The 21,019-nt window shown below is 39.7% G+C and overlaps 1 protein-coding gene across 1 annotated transcript in view; it reads right to left on the bottom strand.

The window, feature by feature from the left end:
- Positions 1 to 21,019, bottom strand: part of LOC311295309 (uncharacterized protein) — a 98,768-nt gene that overhangs the window by 55,926 nt on the left and 21,823 nt on the right. The window contains exons 3-5 of the mRNA XM_084416623.1: positions 9,761 to 9,850; positions 5,231 to 7,168; positions 4,932 to 5,105 (exon numbers count right to left, since the gene is read on the bottom strand). Of these exons, the coding sequence (XP_084272749.1) occupies positions 4,932 to 5,105; positions 5,231 to 7,168; positions 9,761 to 9,850 (2,202 nt within the window). The remainder of the gene's footprint in view (positions 1 to 4,931; positions 5,106 to 5,230; positions 7,169 to 9,760; positions 9,851 to 21,019) is intronic.

Here is a 21,019-nt window from a genome sequence, read left to right as displayed (position 1 = left end):
TCAATCTCTCTCTTTCTATATATATGTCTCTCTGTCTACTCCGTCAATCTCCCGACTCCCGCGGGCGCCTTTCAATTTCACTTCTTTGCTCAGTTGGCTCCTCCTCCACTCCCTAAAATGTGCAGCCTGAAGAGCAGAGTCAGCAGATTCACACATTTTTCTCCGTTTTGCTTTATGACAAAAACCGACGAAGTTATGAGAATAAATGCAACGCCTGTCGCATCCCATCTTGCGTTCCTTTACGAACGCGTCAATATTTTCAAAAAAAAATTATATAAAGTTTAAATTATCATATCTCCGTTTTTACTTGGTCTATCAACACAAAACAAAAAGTAAAATAGAGTTTCAAGCCAGCACTTTCGACAGAAGTGGACAGCAGCGCTCAACGTGACTTTGTTTTTATGCTTCGACGTCTTAAACTGGTCATGTGATTTGATCACGCCGGCGTGATCGGCGACTCGGAAGAGTTAAGAAGATATACTAAAATATTTGCTGAAATGTAAGGGGTGTCATTTTCTCACTGATGATATGAGTTAAAATGTCAGTAAAAGGCAAATTCTTAAGCTGTGCCAAGATAAGATTACTTTATTGTATTTGGAGCTGTGATAGAAATATTTTATGTAATGGGTATTTTCAACATTAAATGTACAGAGAAATGCAGACTAAAGATGTTCAGGTCAAAGGCCATATATACTTAACCAAAAAGTGCTTAACACAGTAGAACTAACAGTCATATGACTAGCTCAGATCATTACAAACCAATCACCAGAACAAATCACAGTGAAGAAGACTTGAGTGACATTGAGTTTTACTCAACTGTAAAATGATATAAATGTACATGTATCTTTCTATTCAAGAGACTCACTTGGTTGTTGTGACCAGTGATCTCCCGGCAGTGAATAAAACTTAATTTCTACAAAGAGCAACTTGGGAGTCGTGTCAGGTATATGCTGCACAGCTGAGAAACAGATTATACGCTCAAAAGAAAAAAGAACATCTATGTGTGATTGAGGTAGTAATAGAAGTACTAAAGATTCTGCTCAAAAGACCACCTTAGAGACAGTGATAGTGTTGGAAGACTATAGACCCGCCCTCGGGGTGAGGCTGTAATACTCTGAGTTAGTATTAATGATCCTGTGTCGGACCAGCGTACACCTGAGAAGGACGGTGAGGGTGTATAGATGCTAAAGACCTGTGTTCTCAGGTGTGATTGAGGTAGTGATAGTAGCTTCTTGACGGGACGCCGTCACCTTACTTCAGGGAAGTATTGTATTGTATTGTATTGTAAGTATTCAGGTAATTCAGGGAATTACCGCGAGATACTGTATTAAACTTTTAACAACTGCAAGTTGTTTAAATTGTCCGTGGTAAAGAAGTCAGATTTAGTATTTCCACAACAGAGCGCACTATAATGATGTTATTAGCACACTTCAAGTGTACTTGAAATGCCATTGCAATGTGTTTTAAAAGCACTAAAAGTTTAATTAGTTGTTCCTATTTAGCAGACTTTAAGTATACCAATTTATAGTAGGCCAAATATACACTTAGTTATACTTAACCCTCTGGGGACCAAAAACGCGCCCGCGCGTTTTGCTCGTTTTTTTTTTTTAGCAATGAAAATAAACACTAAATGCTCTGTTAATTTTGATCTTTCATTTTCGTGTAATACATCAATCGATCCTGTTCAGTTTCTATTTTTTTTCTGTATACTCACAATAAAAATAAAGTGCTTTGATTTTTGACAAATAAAGAAAAATTAACATGATGCGATTTCTGCCTTCTCTCTGTCAGTAAACTCCCATTTGAAACGCGTTCGAAAATGATCTATAACTCCGCGAAAATTCAGTCAAACAGGCAAACAGACCCACGGGCATAAAGCTTGAGATCGCATCTGTTAAATGAAGTAACTTATATAAAAAACAAATATTCTCAGCTTCTGTAATCTGTATAAAAAGAGAGCGACTCCAGTCGAGCTCATTACGAGATCATTCACAGTAATGTGACCACTCCCCGGAGAGCGCATGCTATTCAAACGCAAATTCTGAGAACTATTGAAGATCTGTGAAACGCCCACATCAGCTGTAAACAAAGCGCGTCGCGATCGAGTGAGACATAATATAGCCTACCTTATGGAGAAAAGATTCCTCAGAATAGTGCTGATATGAGGAGCAATATCTCCTGATATGAGGAGCAGATCCCGCTGCGGAGTGAGGTAGGCTGTTTTCTTTTCTCAAGTGTGGAATAACGTTATGGAATAACGTTAGTGTAGGCCTATGCAAACCGCAAAAAGATGAATCGCATTTCTATAATATGACTCGCCTTTCTGTGAGATGAATGAAGGGTACATATTTGTAAAGACTGTTTAGCCTAAATATAAATCGCGCGTCTGTGTGTGAAAGAATAAACTGCTTTGCTATAGCCTACTGAGATGAGTAAAAATCGACTGGAATAGCCTATGTTGAAATAAAATGTATTTGTATAAGCAACGTATTAAACTGCAAATTAGCATTTATATGCCCTAATATTTCATAAAAACAACGTTACAGTCAGTCACTTGTTGACTAGATTTGGGTACAGTTTTTAGGCTACTGTAGAATATACTGCCACATCAAATAAGCTTTTGTTTAGCAATTTCTGATCATATCTAACGTTATATATATATATATATATATATATATATATATATATATATATATATATATATATATATTTGTCAAAAATAAAGTCATAGACTAAGATGTTAGATGTTCCAATGTTGGCTATATTCAAACTAATGAATACATATGATAAAATGTAGGCCTATAATCTTTTTTCTTTTTCTTTTTTACAAAGAAAGAGTACACTTGAAATATTGTTGAAATTGTAATTATTGTTGTAATTGTAACATTTTTAATAAAATAGCAACACATATTTACAAGAGAGATGTAAGCAAAATCTTAAATGGTCAATATAAGTCTTCTTCTAAATACATCTTTTGTCCTTGCATTGTGGCTCAGTCAGTGTCACACCTGAAAGAATGGCTCATTAGGCAGAGTCATTATGCAGAGTGGGTGGGACATTGTAATCTAAGGTGTAAACTACTCCTCCCCCTCGCATATTGGCTTTCCAAGCAAAACCTGTTTTACACCATTTAAATCAATGTATTTTTTTTTGTGAACGATAAAGCAAGACTATTTTCACATAATTTTGAAGCTAGAACTCAAAGGGACAACATCCATTAGTCAAAAGTCTTGTGGACACATATTTAATATGTGTTTTGTGGTCTTAATTCAGCAACTTTCATTTTAATTTTTTCCAATAACCACGCATAAACATTATTCTCTTAAAAATACAAACATCTACATACAAGTTGCTCGCATATTATGGTAGCTCTGTCTGTGCTATATAGAGTGAATTCACACCTTTGCCATTAACATGTTTATAAATAACTGAAAAAAGCACAAATGTCAAGGCATGTCAGAACATCTCAAGGGCGCCAAAAACACCTTGGTCCCCAGAGGGTTAAAGGGACACTTCACCCATTTGCATTAAGCTTTGCATTGTTAGAAACCCAGTCATACTATTGAATTGTCGTGCAACACTCTCTCATTTTCCCCTGAGACGGGAGAAATCCGTTATTTATCTCTTACACTTCCTCCAACAATGACGCAAAAATCGTCATTTTGCGTCATTGTAGGAGGAAGTGTCAGAGTGGGGGATTTCTGTTGAGACTACAACACTCGTTCCTCATCTTTCCCAGGGGGCGGGACCCGCTCACGCTACAGACCTATTACAGATCAGTGGGTGGGACTTTACTCTCTGAAACTGAAAGCAATATCCTCCATCTTATTTGAAGCTAAGCTAACAGGCGCTGTGGAGACAGATGTACAGTTATGACAACAGCGGAGGAGAGTGCTCAATATGATATAGAGGAAGAGGATTTCGGAAGTCTGATGCTTGAATCAGGTGTTTGTGGCTACCTTTACAAGCCGCATTATAGCGAAGAGCAGCCGAGGCAGAAGACCTGTCTGCTGCGGACGAGGAGCCCGGACTGGCTCGAGTTAGGGCGGACCGGTGGCGCCGGCGATCTCACTATGCAGCTACGAACCGCTACGAACACAGAGATAGAGTCCGTCTGCGGCAAAGAATTTCAACGATGACAATTTCTCCTGGACGAAATCTCTGAATCAGACGAGGACACGGACGTTTGTGTTGAGAACTATCCTAGTTTTGCACCGCATATGTTCTGACTGAACATCCAGGTACCATGCAATAATTCACCTTTTCGAAAGAAATACAAACGAGGAGTAATGCACTAATGAGTTCGCCAACTAACTAGACATTTTGTGTGAATGTGAAATGAATTTTAAGCTCTGGTGGTAGCTAGTCTTGTAGACGGAAGAGTGATTTCTCTTATAGGCAGACATGCGCTTTCTGGATTAGTGGGAGTGGCTTGCGGAGCTGTGCAATGTGGTGCATTGTGGGAGTTGTTGTCTTTCATACAAATGCATCCTGAAGTTATTTTTTGTCTTTTCTCGGTCACGAAGGCACCAAATTCAAAAATTATTTTACATTTCGACTACATATATGACCCACTTTAAATAAAAAAACAATGTTAAAATGGGTGAAATGCCCCTTTAAGTACATATAAATAAATTGTCCTCAAGTATATTATTTTTTCACTAGGGAAGACAATTGTCTTTACTTGTCCTCAACCTCCTCTTTCCCTCATTCCTTCACCTTTAACTCTTGCTTCACTTGTTTTGTGTAGTGTTTTTTTATATGATATACAACTGAAAACTGAGTGTAAAGCAGGAACTGTAATGGCAATTTCCAGCCTTGATTAAGGATTTGGTACATTAGAGTTTTTAAGTGTTGGTGATTGCATTTCAAGTTCCAATTAAATATACAAACAATTGAGAAACTGTAATGAATAAATGTGAAACATAAACCTCAGAACATTGAGTTGACAGTTTGGACTCCTCAGTCCAATACAGAGCAGCTTCACTCTTGAATCATGCAGGTCATTGTTACTCAGGTCCAGCTCTCTCAGGGGGGAGTTTGATGATTGTAGAGCTGAAGACACAATTTCACAGTGCTGATCTGTGAGATTACATTCTGCCAAACTGGGAAAAAAAGGATATTTGATTAAAAGGCATGCAGCTGTCAAGACCAACTTAATCCATCATTAAGGGGGTTTTATGTTGATTTTTCAATTCAGTTGATATTATGTTCATTTTTTCACACTCACAAAGCTTTTCTGCAGTTCCTCAGAGCAGGCAAAAGTCTCCTTCGACCCTCTTGTGATGATCTGATCTTGTACTTTTTAGGGTCAAACTCATCAATCACCTCCTCTGACATCAGGATCATGTTTGCCAAAGTTGAACATTGTGCAAGAGAAAGGTTTTTGTCTTTTGTTCCAGAATTTAAAAATGCCTGCATTTCTTCAACAATAGAATTATTCCTCATCTCAATCAAGCAGTGACACAGATTCATCCATCTTTCAGGGCTGACATTGTCTTTTTGACCTCGTTTGAGGTTGTAGATTATTTTCTTGATGCTCTCTGGGTTGTTCTCTTTGTGAATCAGCACATCCTGTAAGAGTCTCTGATTGGACTCCAGTGAGATGCCATGAAGGAATCGAAGGAAAAGATCCAGGTGTCCATTTTTACTCTTCAAGGCTTTATTCATTGCTCCCTTCAGAAACGCATCCAGAGAAACATTCCCAGATTGAGTTCTGGACATTCCTGTGAGGAACATTTTCAGAACTTCACTGTTCTTGTGTAAATAACAGAAAAACACATACAGTGCTGCAAAAAACTCCTGAAAGCTCAGATGTACAAAGCTGTAAACCTTCCTGTGATAAATCACAGATTCCTCCCTAAAGATCTCAGTGCAAATGCCAGAATACACTGAGGCGTCTGTGACGTCTATGCCGCTCTCAATCAAGTCCTCCTCATAGAACATCACATTGCCCTTCATCAGCTGATTGAAAGCCAGTTCAGCAAGTTTCACAATCACTTCTCTGTTGGACTGCAGGAGTTTCTCTGGATCTCTCTCTTCATACTTCTGGTTCCTCATATGAGTTTGAATGAGGAGGAAATGTATGTACATTTCAGTCAGAGTTTGAGGGATTTCTGCACTGAGATCTTGTTTCAGGATGTTTTGAAGCACAGTGGCTGAGATCCAGCAGAAGACGGGTATGTGGCACATGATGTGGAGGCTTCTTGCTCTTCTGATGTGTGAGATGATTCTGCTGGCTTGATGCTCATCACTGATTCTCTTCCTGAAATATTCCTCCTTCTGAGGCTCATTGAATCCCTGAATTTCTGTCACACGGTTGATGTATTTGGAGGGGATCTGATTGGCTGCTGCTGGTCTGGTGGTGATCCAGATGAGACCAGAGGGAAGCAGATCTCCTTTCATGAGGTTTGACATCAACACACCCACTGATGAAGACTCAGTCACATCAGAAACTTTCTCACTGTCTGAAAACATCAGTGTAATTCTGCTTTCATCCAGACCATCAAAGATCAACACAACTGTACATTCATCATAAATCTTTGAGTCCAGATCTTGAAGTTCAGGATGAAAGTCCAGCAGAAGTCTGTGAAGACTGTACTGATGATCTTTAATCAAGTTCAGCTCTCTAAATGGAAGCACAAACATGAAATCTACATCCTGATTGGCTTTTCCCTCTGCCCAGTCCAGAATGAACTTCTGCACAGAGACGGTTTTTCCAATTCCAGCGATGCCTTTAGTAAGAACAGTCTTGATTTTGTCTTTCTTCTCTCTTCTCTTCTCCTCATATCCTAGTTCAGCTGAAGGATCAAAGATGTCATTGCAGTTGATTGGAGTGTCTTGGAGAGTCTTGTAACTTTTCTCCATCTGTAGCACCTCATGTTCTTCATTCACTCCTTCACTCTCTCCCTCTATGATGTACAGCTGTGTGTAAATCCTGTTCAGGAGGGTCTGATTCTCTTGTAGTTTGATTCCCTCAAATAAGCTCTCATACTTGTTCTTCATGCAGGTTTTGTGCTGGTCTTTGACTCTCTGCAGATCATCATGCACTGGCTGGTGAGAATCGAGCTGCTGGGCTGCTTCTGTGTCATGATGACTGTGTTTCTGACAGGAGGAGGATGTGCTGGTCTGACAGGACACATCTCTGATCTGGTCAGCACTCACACCACTGAAAACACATTTGTGAAAATAAAGAAAATAATTAAATATGTTTAATATGACAATCATATCATTTGAGTAGTGTTTGCTCTTACAGACAAATTTCCATCTATTATGGCCAACTGATATCCTAATATCACACATGGAGTTTCTCAAGGTTCTGTTCTAGCAATGATATTTTTAACCCATCAGTGTTTCCAATTCATTAACTAGATTGTTGCGGCCCACGATAGTCTAATCTGTCCCGCTACGGTTTCATAATAAACCAAAAATATAACTAAACTTCCCCATTAAAGTTCAGGTAGAATTTACCAAATTTTGTCTTTGTGAAATTTGCACACTGAACATGAGTTGGAGATCTTAAAAATCAGGCATTTGGGGGCAGATAATGAACTCCATATTTAAAGTAAGAAGACATTAAGTTTTCATAAATCAAAATGTTCTAGACTAACAATTTTGGCATAAAGTTTAAACCAGAAACCATTATTTTAAAATATCATAGAAGCACTGACATGGAGAAAAAGCAGTTTTTATCTTAAATGATTACATATAATTAAATTACAAGTAAATGATGACTGACGGCAGATGAAAAGAGACTGCAAACTCAACTTGTTTCTGCATTTCCTTGTTGCACATAAAAGTCCCCTTTGCCACAGGTGAAGCATTTGAAAAATTAGAGGAGATTTTAAGTCTAAATAACCTGCCACCTTTCCTTTAGAAATAGAAAATCACAGATTTCCTGTAATCTTGATCAGCTGATGTGGATCCTGATTTTTTTTAAAGTTATTTTATATAAGCTTTATATAAATGCTTTATATATATGCTTCATTGTCAGGTTTGAGCAGTCATGCATTTGTGTCATCAACATAATATTACAAGTTTAGAGACAATCAGTCGTTTCATTGGAAGTTATTATTGGCTGATTTATGGCAGATCGATCAGTGTATCCTTACAAAACACTTACATTTATATAATAATATTTAAAATATTTTATAGAGAAAAGATTTTGTGGCACCTCCAGCAATTTGTCATGACAACCAGATTGGGAACCACTAATTTTATTTATTCCTAAGCAACATTTCTTGTTTCAGATTTATTAAAATAAATAATTTCAGTGCATCACTTATTTAAAGGTGCCCTAGAATGTGAAATTGAATTTATCTTGGCATAGTTAAATAACAAGAGTTCAGTACATGGACATGACATACAGTGAGTCTCAAACACCATAGTTTTCTCTTTCTTATTTAAATCTCGTTTTTGAAAAACACCCCTGAAAAACAGGCGAATCTCCACATAACACCGACTGTGACGCAACAGTCGGGATCATTAATATGTACGCCTCCAAAAATTTGCATATGCCAGCCCATGCTCAGTGCCAGGCGAAACTGCACAGCCAAATCATCAGAAGTTCTGCAGGTGAAGAAACAAGCAGGAGGAGGATCATAGGAAAAATGGCAGATCTATCTATAATCTATCTATAATCAGATACTGCTACAGTTTAATTCGAAGTTGTTAGTTGCTCTGCCCATTTCACCACGGACTGTTTTTCTAACCTGGAACAATATCAAGCAGCCAGACTTCTCTCGGCGTCTTAAATGGACGAACGGGGCAATTTCAACTAACGTTATATTCCCACAAGCCGTAAGTAGTGATTTTATTAACGATAATTTACGCTGTGTTATCTAGATCCAGCGCGATATTGTTTTTTCCTCGAGAGACATCGTGGCTTGCAAACGAGCGAAGCATGGCAGTTGCTCAGGGTTTGGATGTACAAATGAACACAAAAATATTTTTTTAGCTCCTTCATCCGAGCCTCTGGAAAACCAGTGTGTTATGTGAATTTCTGATGTGTAATTGTTCAAGTTCAGACAGATAATCTTTCTCTCAAAGTCGTTCAACACTGTTTATGCATCAGTAAATCGCGTTGCAGTGATAAGATCTTCATTCAAGCGATCAACAGGCTGTCATCTGCTCAATGGTCATCACTGCAACCTTTTATGTGATGGGAAAAGATCTAAATACTTAAAAAACTTCTCATGATTCGTTAATCCTGATAGCTGTAATAGTAAAAACGTATAAAAGCTGTAATAGTAAAAGTTTTCCAGATAGCTCTACATGTAATGCCAGATATTTCATATGCAACCATGTCAGCCAATCACAGCAGTTGGCAACAACACTGAAGTCATACAGCAGACACGCCCTTTCAAACAGAGTGTTCAAATCAGAGGATGAAATCAGGCTAGGAAATATGCCTTTTATTTCTAAATTATAACAAATGTTTATCTAAAAAACATACTAACATTATAAGGGCACCCCAGGATAAAATAATCCATTCTAGGGCACCTTTAAAGGATAATTGTCAATATAACACTGATGCAACACATGTAACAAAACTCATTTCTGTGTAAATGGAGGTCTAACAGAGAAATGTCAGAGAGAAACATAAGAAAGCATTATTTAACAATTCCTTTCTTTGCATCTTGACTTCCACTTGTTACTTGTTGTACTTGTTAAAGAACTTTAGCTATATGAAATGTAAAATTGTCTGAACCTTTGTGCATTCTGTGTTCATGTGTCTCACACCCTATATGATGATACTCACACAGGGTCAAAGATCACTGCTCCATCACTGAATTTTGTGGCCTTCATAATCAGACAGTTGGATACTGGAGAAGCTGCTCTCTTTCTTTTCCTGTTGTTGGTAATGAGAAATAAACAGAAATATTTCACATTGGGTCTCTGCAGATTATTTTACTGCTCCATTAAATTAACCCTGTCAATACTTCTGTAATTTATAGAGCAGTATTTGTATTAGTTTTGGAGAGAAAACATGTTTTATTAATAGTATGGTACAACAGAGCTAAAGGCCACCGGGGTAAAAGCTGCATTTGATTTTATTACCCTTTAAACCACTAGATGGCACAAAAACTTTCCTAAACGTTTCACATGGAATTTTGGCTGATTCTTGGCGTTATCACAGACAGCAGCGCAAAGTTGATTCCGTGCTTAATTAATCTAATATTTCATGGTTTTAAAATGTTATTGATGTAATTTGTTTTTTTTGTTTTTTGTTTTTTGTTTTTGAGAGAGAGATTTATTGAATTTATTGAGAATCGCTACAGTTATTGAATATATTTTGAGATAAAGGTCTTGTAAATGATTTTTCGCTTTTGTTCAAGGTAATTTAAGCAACAGTTTTTCTGAATATTATCAGAAAGTTTGGTAATTGTCCCTAATGTTGACACAACTACAGGCACAATAATTAAAAAAAAAAAACAATTCAATAATTAATAGCTGGCTGACTTTTCCATTTGTTCCGCCATATTTATAAGGAAACCATCACATTAATCATTTCATATAATAAATTATCAAAAATATTGTTACTACTGTAAAATACATTTTTTATGGGATCTCAAAGCTTGCAGAATCTTTAGTTTTTTTTTTAATTGAATAGTGTTTTTTTTAAATGAATAGGCTATATTTGAATGAAAAATCTGCATTTCCTTTATTTCTCAAAATAAACAGAAAATAGTACAAACTTTGCTGAAGTCCTGGTGAGTCTTTTATCCCGAGTCTGAGGTAAAGGCCCCTTTTACATTTATACGATTTTTAATCAAAAGAAACCACTTTAATGATTTATTTTACCAAAATGTGTTGACCCATCAATGTTCAATAAAAACATTCACTGTCAGGCCAAAAAAAAAAGAAAAGAAAAGAGTCTCTGTTTGGATTTAAATAGGCAAAAGAAAGCTGATTTATGGAAGACATCATGTATAGTACCAGTGCCTAAGATAACAAACCCCTCTGAGTTCTCACACTACAGACCAATTGCTTTAACAGCGCAGTTGATGAAGGTCTTTGAGAGATTAGTATTAAAGGGCATATTGCAGGTTAGAAGACCCAATGAGTCAATGTATAGAAAAATAATGTAGGAACTAGATTTTCTTTAAAAAAAAAACTTCTAAATGTGCTACAGTGGCTTCTGGAGTCGTTTTTGTGAGAAAATTTTACTTCCGCATCTGAAAATGGGCGTGGCGGGCGTGACGTCACATGAGGGAGAGCGGTCGATTCAAACAACAGGGAAATAATGGATCGCAAGACGTTTCGGACGCTGAGGAAATTGTTCATACTTACTCATATGACGGAGCACAGCTATACAATTATGAGCCTGCTAAGCAGCCAAGAAAGCAGGGACAGGCCAGGAATAATGTTAGACAGAACAACGGTCAGAGGAGACAAATTGAGTGATGAAGATGTGAGGAGATGAAGAACAGGTGTCTTGGTGAGAGACCAGTGTTAGCTTATAGATACGTTTCCTTGAAATTTCCTTGAATAATTTTATTTTATTTTATTAAAACTAACATCATAAATATGATATTTTTTTTTACTTTGAGCAATGATGGAGCTATACTTGACTCTTCTTAGAAGCAAATAAAAGAAAACAGCTCCTTGGACAAAATGAAATGTAATATTGGTAGTATAAACAAAGGTTTATTTTAGTTCAGATTAACATTTGAGGGCAGCAATTGTATTCATGTCAAAATAAAACCGACGTAATGTAAATTGAAGGCATTTTATCCTACTATTCCTGCCAAACGTCCATGGTTGCAGACAGTATACTACAGTAAATCCATGGTGAATGTTCCTGATCTGTGGACACAGTTCATTCATTGCACAGTTTATTCCTGGTTTCCACGTCAGCACTGTTTGATCCGTTAATAACGGAGAAATGTGAATATTTCTCACTAGATCTCGCAGTGATGTTATTACTTCAGTGGTGAATTCAAATGCTTTATTTACTGGATCTCGCAGTAACAGTTGCTTGATCAGGCTCGCGCTGCACTGGTCCAAACTGATAAACAGTCCACTATGGAGCTCATAATATGACAAAACAATTTGAATTTGAATTGTGTAAATTTGAATTATTTGCAAGTGTAATCTAACAAAATTGAATTTTAGGTGGTAGTTTAAATAGTTCTGAATTTGATTTTTTTTAAACGAATATTGAACATTTGAAATTTAACAAATTGAAATGTTTTTTATGGCTGAATTTTATAGACATGTATTTTCAAACAGCTAGTTTTTTTGTTCTGAATTCGTATACTGCAAATATTCAGTTTAAAAAAATACAGATTCAAGTTTTCAAGATGAAGAAATTCGGAACTTCAAATTCAGTTTTCTAAAATTCAAGTACAAAAATTCAAGTTCAAAAATTCAGATCTTACAGAAAGTAGGTCACAGGTCATCCACAGGGAAGAGTAAAGGATCTCAGATAAGTCGAACAGAGCATTTTGGCTGCACTGCAGTAGTTTTCTGCCGCAAACGCGGTGGTGGTTCAAGAGAATCCGTGTATCTTTCGTTCAGTCGTTTTTTATTTAATATTAAGAGTAGAAAAATGAGAAAACAGCTTGAGTAGGCCTATTAGATTTCTAATATTCTAGTAATAATAGTCCGCTGCAGCAGTTGCACGGAGCTTACAAAACGCGTGTATTGCAACTATAGGCTACATTTAATTTTCTCATCAAACAACTAGACTAACGAATGGCTCGGTACAACAGAAGAGCCTAGAAAGGGCTTTTTCTCCGTATAGACCAGCAGTAGGTCTGAATTTGCTATAACCTATAGGCTAGCCTATTTTCCGGACTGTAGCCTATCTAAGTCACGTTTTATCATGAAACACGCTGTGATTTATTCCAAAGTGACTCGGGCATATATAATGCAATGTTATAACGTTAAATAATCTAAATGTCGACTTTCAAAAGTAGGCGCGCCAAGAAGGCTATTCTCTGTATTTTGGTTCATTTTTGGTGAGCGCCAGAAAGATCTAAAGAGACCGAGACGCAGCGCATCATGTTGTTTTATTTATTTTTCAATGACATGATATTTTGTAGTCATTTTGAATGTACACAAATAAAAATATACATTTTACTGTTTCGAATTATGTCATATTGTATGACTATAAATAACAGCAGTGGAACAAATCCAAGAGATGGCGCTCGCGCATCGTGCTCTCACACAACATAGTATCAGTTCTGGCGTTGCTTCATATCGCAGACTGTTCATTATAAAAATGAAACACAATCAACCAAACATATAAAAAGTTATTCTGCCTAATTTAATTGGTCTGTTGTACAATATAAAGGGCAAGCTGTGCCGCACACAGTCCTACTTGTTATTCCAAACATTTACCTTGCTGTGAAGACGCTGATTTAGCCTATATGCCTACGTGTATTTTGGGACTCGACTGAAGTATGATGCCTTTTTATTTGTATTATAATATAATATATTAAAATACAAAATCTTCTGAGTTTTATGATGTAGGCCTTGTGTGTTAAAATGTATTATAATTTACATCTCAAAAGGATGCGCTTTGTGCATTCTCTGATATTATATTTATTTATTTAATTAATATTGAGTATCAATTGATGTTAAACAAAACGGTGTTATTTTCTCTGGCAACTAAACTTCCAAAAAAAAGCCATTGTGCGTTCTCTCCGCGCTCCGCAGCTTTTACACACAGTTTTGAGAACGGCCAGCTAAAAAAAATAGGCCAAAGAAGTAGACTAACGGCTAGTGTCCGGGAAATGCGAGGTACGTTCATATTTATAAATAAACATAACTGATTTTGTCTACACCTAAATACATTTCCTAATAATAACAGTGATTAAGCCAAAATGTGGGTGGGATAATGAACAGTCCAGGCTAAATCAGCGTCTTCACAGCAAGGTAAATGTTTGGAATAACAAGTAGGACTGTGTGCGGCACAGCTTGCCCTTTATATTTACATTTTTACATTTACATTTAGTCATTTAGCAGACGCTTTTATCCAAAGCGACTTACAAACCAGGACTAGATTAAGCGAGTCATCATGAAGAGGCAAAAACAAAAACAACGCAAGAAGTGCTCAAGATACGAAGTTCAGGCATTATTCAGAGTAGCATAAGCCCGGTAAGTGAGGTATTAGAGGGAAAGGGGAAGTTTTTTTTTTTTTTATGTGGTTAAGTGCTCACAGAAGAGATGGGTTTTCAGATGTCTTTTGAAGGTTGTCAGGGATTCTGCATTCCGGATGAGGGTGGGGAGAGCGTTCCACCAGCATGGAACTATGAATAAGAATGTTCTGGAAAGTGATTTTGTGGCTCTCTGTGATGGAACCACAAGACGTCGCTCGTTGACCGATCGTAGGCGTCTGGTAGGGATGTAGACTCGTAGGAGTGAGTGAAAGTAGGAGGGAGCTGAGCCTGTGATAGATCTGTAAGCAAGCGTCAATGCCTTGAACTTGATGCGAGCCGCGAGAGGTAGCCAGTGCAGTGAGATGAACAGAGGAGTGACGTGGGCCCTCTTGGGCTCGTTGAAGACAAGACGAGCTGCAGCGTTCTGGATCATCTGTAGGGGTTTGGTTGCACATGCTGGAAGTCCGGCCAGGAGAGCATTGCAGTAGTCAAGCCTAGAAATGACCAGGGCCTGGACGAGAAGTTGTGTTGCATGCTCAGTTAGGAAAGGCCTGATCTTCCTGATGTTGTGCAGTGCAAACCTGCATGATCGAGCTGTCTTTGAAGTGTGATCTGTGAAGGTCAGCTGGTCATCAAACGTTACTCCAAGATTTCTCACCGACCTTGATGGGGTGATTGATGATGACTCTAGCTGGATGGTGAAGTCGTGTTGTAGAGACGGATTGGCAGGGAGGACGAGAAGCTCAGTCTTTGTCAGGTTGAGCTGCAGGTGATGTTCCTTCATCCATGTCGAGATGTCCGCCAGACAGCTTGAGACCCGTGCAGCTACTGTGGGATCATCTGGTTAAAACGAGAGGAAGAGCTGTGTTTCATCAGCATAGCAGTGGTAGGAGAAGCCGTGTGCCTGTATGATTTGTCCCAGTGATGTGGTGTAGATGGAGAAGAGGAGGGGACCAAGAACTGAACCCTGGGGAACCCCTGTGGTCAGCTGATGTGCTCTAGATACCTCGCCTCTCCATGCGACCTTGAAGGACCTATCTGTGAGATAAGACTCAAACCAGTGGAGTGAAGTTCCTGTGATGCCCAGTGATGAGAGGCTAGACAGAAGGATCTGATGATTCACAGTGTCGAAGGCAGCAGACAGATCCAGGAGAATGAGGACTGAAGATTTGGAGGCAGCTTTTGCGATCCGTAGGGCTTCAGTGACCGACAGTAATGCAGTCTCAGTTGAATGCCCTTTCTTGAAGCCAGATTGGTTGACATCCAGCTGGTTGTTTAGAGACAAAAAGGATGTTACTTGGTTGAAAACAGCTCTTTCAAGTGTCTTCGCAATGAATGGTAGGAGAGAGATAGGTCTGTAATTTTCTACAAGTGATGTGTTTAGCGTTGTTTTTTTAAGCAGTGGAGTAACCCGAGCCTGCTTGAATGCTGTAGGGAAGGTGCCAGTATGGAGGGATGAGTTGATGATGTGTGCGAGTGGTGGGAGAAGCGTGGGAGAGATGGCTTGTAGAAGGTGTGAGGGGATGGGGTCTAGAGGGCAGGTGGTAGGGTGACTGGAGGGGGTGTAGATACTTCTTCCTCGGTTAGCGAAGAAAAGGAGGACAGAGGGATGTTGGCTGTGGAAGGGGTCGGTCTGGGTTCCATATTGTACAACAGACCAATTAAATTAGGCAGAATAACTTTTTATATGTTTGGTTGATTGTGTTTCATTTTTATAATGAACAGTCTGCGATATGAAGCAACACCAGAACTGATACTATGTTGTGTGAGAGCGCCATCTCTTGGATTTGTTCCACTGCTGTTATTTATAGTCATACAATATGACATCATTCGAAACAGTAAAATGTATATTTTTATTTGTGTACATTCAAAATGACTACAAAATATCATGTCATTGAAAAATAAATAAAACAACATGATGAGCTGGTTTAGCGCGTCTCGGTCTCTTTAGATCTTTCTGGTGCTCACCAAAAATGAACCAAAATACAGAGAATAGCCTTCTTGGCGCGCCTACTTTTGAAAGTCGACATTTAGATTATTTAACGTTATAACGTTGCATTATATATGCCCGAGTCACTTTGGAATAAATCACAGCGTGTTTCATGATAAAACGTGACTTAGAAAATAGACAAATAGGCTAGCCTATAGGTTATAGCAAATTCAGACCTACTGCTGGTCTACACGGAGAAAAAGCCCTTTCTAGGCTCTTCTGTTGTACCGAGCCACTCGTTAGTCTAGTTGTTTGATGAGAAAATTAAATGTAGCCTATAGTTGCAATACACGCGTTTTGTAAGCTCCGTGCAACTGCTGCAGCGGTCTATTATTACTAGAATATTAGAAATCTAATAGGCCTACTCAAGCTGTTTTCTCATTTTTCTACTCTTAATATTAAATAAAAAACGACTGAACGAAAGATACACGGATTCTCTTGAACCACCACCGCGTTTGCGGCAGAAAACTACTGCAGTGCAGCCAAAATGCTCTGTTCGACTTATCTGAGATCCTTAACCCTTATGTGCTGTTGGGGATGTTTTCATCTACTACGGGGTATTTTTGAGTCTTAATTTGGCCATAACCTTCTCTGTGTTTCAGCAAATGGAATGATTTTTGGTGACAAATCTTATTTTGACACATATTTTGGGAAAATGCTTTGAAATTTTTCAAAAACTTAACAGTACACCGTGGGCAAATTTACTACCCTTTCGTTATGTTCGTGGCTGAAAACAGCCACTACTTTAAACTGCTGTAAAAATGTATCAGATAAATATTTTTTTCATTTTTTTTTGCATAAATCTATTAATCAACCTCAGTCCTGCTCAAAAATACTAATTTTTAAAAAAAAAAGAAATCAGGATTTTAACTCTTTAATTGCCAAATTCGTAAATGATGTCACCGATTTGGGGGAAAAAAACACACAAAATGACTCATTTTCAATATAAAATGTGATTGTGGACTGGATTTTTTTTTACCTTTTATCACAGTCTTGGACATGTCAAAGATTAGAAACAACATTGGTTTTGATGGATTGTTAGTTTTTGTGCAGCATCAGATTTTAACTTTTTCTCCCTCATTTACTGTTCGTGGCTGTTTTTGCCCCATTGACTTCCATTATAACCACATTTTTTGATTGCAAAGCCATGACACCATATAATCATGCATTTTTGATTGTTGGTGGTTTTCCCTGTTGGGAAGAGATAAAATTTGGAGGTACAAATTAAAATTTGTAATTAAAGCTTTTTTTTGCACAGGCCTATCTAAAGGGTTAATGGTGCCACCTGGTTATCAACAGTAAAAATTACAAATTTTACCTCTTCCCAACAGGGAAAACCTCCAACAATCAAAAATGCATGCTTATATGGTGTCATGGCTTTGCAATCAAAAAATGTGGTTATAATGGAAGTCAATGGGGCAAAAACAGCCACGAACAGTAAATGAGGGAGAAAAAGTTAAAATCTGATGCTGCAGAAAAACTAAAAATGCATCAAAACCAATGTTGTTTCTAATCTTTGACATGTCCAAGACTGTGATAAAAGGTAAAAAAAAATATAGTCCACAATCACATTTTATATTGAAAATGAGTCATTTTGTGTGTGTTTTTTTCCCAAATCGGTGACATCATTTACGAATTTGGCAATTAAAGAGTTAAAATCCTGATTTTTTTTTAAACATTTAGTATTTTTGAGCAGGACTGAGGTTGATTAATAGATTTATGCAAAAAAAATTGAAAAAAATATTTATCTGATACATTTTTACAGCAGTTTAAAGTAGTGGCTGTTTTCAGCCACGAACATAACGAAAGGTAGTACATTTGAACAATGCACAAGGGTTAACTCTTCCCTGTGGATGACCTGTGACCTACTTTCTGTAAGATCTGAATTTTTGAACTTGAATTTTTGAACTTGAATTTTAGAAAACTGAATTTGAAGTTCCGAATTTCTTCATCTTGAAAACTTGAATCTGTATTTTTTTAAACTGAATATTTGCAGTATACGAATTCAGAACAAAAAAACTAGCTGTTTGAAAATACATGTCTATAAAATTCAGCCATAAAAAACGTACTCGGTTACTAACGTAACCTCGGTTCTCTCTAGAAGAGGGAACGAGTACTGCGTTTTTACTAAAACGCTACGGGAAAAGTCTCTTTTCACGAAATACTGAAGCAAAAAATTATCCTTTAATTTTCATATATGTAAAGCGCGTTGCAGCAGTACACAGCCATGGCGAGACAGCTTGCTCGCTTATTGGCTGCTCTGCGGCAACTGCATAAGCCTATCGAGCGAGGCCTAACGTGACGTCAGGCCAATGAGGGCGCTTTGCGCCCTCCTCGCCATTTCCCGCCGAGACGGGCGTGGCTTACCTCTATAAAAGGAGCTCGAGAAGGCTGATTCACTTGATTTTGATCGCCGAAGCGAACCAGAGTGAACCATACGCACGGCAGAGAACGCAGTACTCGTTCCCTCTTCTAGAGAGAACCGAGGTTACGTTAGTAACCGAGTACGTTCTCTTACGAGAGTTCTCTCGTACTGCGTTTTTACTAAAACGCTACGGGAACCCCTTGTAAAACGCCGTGCGTGCTGGGATAAAAACACCGATCACCGGAAGCTATTTCAGGCATACAGTGCATAATCACCAGATAGACTCACACAGAGTCAGGGAATAAGGGAGGGGAGACTTAATTCCCTATACTGTAGCGTCCGCAGGCTTAACATGACCTCACAGGGAGAGTCTAAAGACAAGAGGGGATTCCCTCCGTCCTTATATAGACATGTCCACAGACGCGAATATGACATCACATAGACAGGGTAGGGAGCCTGAACTAATGTGGGAAATGTGGGTCTTACACAGTTCTGCCCAAGATAGTCGGTAGCGCATTGCGCCTGCGATTTCAGAGATCTAGCTAGACAGCTGAATCGACTACACCGACAAAAGCTTAGCCTGTAAGGCGGGAACCTCTAGGTTATAAAACCTGATAAATGTAGACGGTGAGGCCCAGCCTGCCGCCATACATATATCCTGTAGGGAAATCCCGCTAGACCAAGCCCACGAGGAGGCAACGCCTCTCGTAGAGTGCGCTCTAACTCCCAACGGGCATTGAATGCCCTTGACAGTATTAGCCAGCGCTATGGCGTCAACTATCCATCTGGATAGACTTTGTTTCGAAACAGCCATTCCTTTGGAACGTCCGCTGAACGAGACAAAGAGCTGCTCTGTCTGTCTGAAGACAGCAGAGCGGGACATATAAGCTCTTAAAGCCCTAACAGGGCAAAGAAAACTCGAGTCCCCCTCCTCACTCGATGCCGGCAGGGCAGACAGGGAAATAACCTGAGCCCGAAACGGCGTGTTGAGGGATTTCGGCACATAGCCGTGCTTAGGTTTGAGTATGACTTTAGAGTCATTAGGACCAAACTCCAAGCACGCCGGGCTCACGGAGAGCGCGTGCAGATCGCCTATGCGCTTCACTGAAGCGAGAGCCATCAAAAACACTGTTTTGAAAGACAAATGTTTGAGGCTAATAGACAGGATAGGCTCGAAAGGGGCACCTTTCATGGCCGCCAAAACCGTAGAAAGGTCCCACATAGGGACTGAAGGAGGTCTGGGTGGATTCAGTCTCCTAGCTCCCCTGAGGAAGTGGATGACTAAATCGTTCCTTCCCAGTGACTGACCCAGCGTTGAACCAGAGAACGCTGAAATAGCCGCCACATACACTTTGAGCGTGGAAGGGGATCTGCCCTTATCCAACAGCTCTTGTAGGAAGGAGAGAACCTCCGTTACCTCACATTCGAGGGGTGATAGGCTCTGAGCTGTACACCAGCCGGAGAAAACCGACCACTTCGAAGCATAAAGCCGCCGAGTCGACGGTGCTCTAGCCTGAGTGATGGTATTCATGACTCCCTCTGCGAGACCAACGGATATCCGTTGAGCGCCCACACATGAAGGGACCACAGCTCCGGGTGTGGGTGCCAAATCGAGCCCCCGGCCTGCGAGAGGAGATCTCTCCTCAACGGCACTGGCCATGGAGCGATGTCTGCTAACTGCATCAGGACTGGGAACCATGCTTGGTTCTTCCAGAACGGTGCTACAAGCAGCACTGGGCATTTTGTTTCCCTGACCCGTTCCAAAACCTGTGGCAGGAGGGAGACGGGGGGAAAAGTGTATAGCGGGCCGCGCTGTCGCTCTTGGAAAAGAACGCGGGGCAGTGAGCGTTTTCGTGGGACGCGAATAGGTCCACCTCCGCTCTGCCGAATCTCTCCCACAACAGCCGGACTGTTTGTGGGTGTAGAGACCACTCACCCGGGGGAACGTTGTTCCTGGACAGTCTGTCTGGGCCCACATTCTGAAGCCCAGGTACATGCACTGCTCTCAGCGAGCGTAAGTTGTGCTGAGCCCATATTAGAAGGCGTTTCGCCAACCTGTACAGGGATGTGGATTTCAGACCGCCCTGGCGATTTATGTAGGACACCACAGCCATGTTGTCCGAACGGACTATGACGTGTTGGTCCTTGATGTGGGGACAAAAACGCGTCAGCATGTTGTGCACTGCCAGCATTTCTAGGCAGTTTATGTGTTGGAGCTTTTCTCGTTCCGACCACAGGCCGAAGAATGGTCTGCCCTCGAGCAGCGCTCCCCATCCCGAGGTGGATGCGTCTGTCGACACCATCCTCACTCCCGAGGAAATCCCCAGGCTTACACCTGATCGGTACCAGTCGTCCTCCATCCAAGGCACCAGGGCTGTAAAACAGTTACAGCCCTGACACCGGACACCCGCGCTTTCAACCAGAACTGCAGCGGGCGCATGCGGAGCAAGCCCAGCTGGAGAACTGATGATGCTGAGGCCATGAGACCCAGTATCCTTTGAAACTTCCTGAGCGGGGTGAAAGCGCCGCAGCGGAAAGACTTCGCCGCGCGCTGAA

Source organism: Rutilus rutilus, assembly GCF_951802725.1.
Source record: "Rutilus rutilus genome assembly, chromosome: 1".
In the NCBI taxonomy this organism is placed as follows: Eukaryota; Metazoa; Chordata; class Actinopteri; order Cypriniformes; family Leuciscidae; genus Rutilus; species Rutilus rutilus.
The sequence above is the reverse complement of the archived record's forward strand: the minus strand, read 5'-3'. Positions and strand labels throughout refer to the sequence as shown.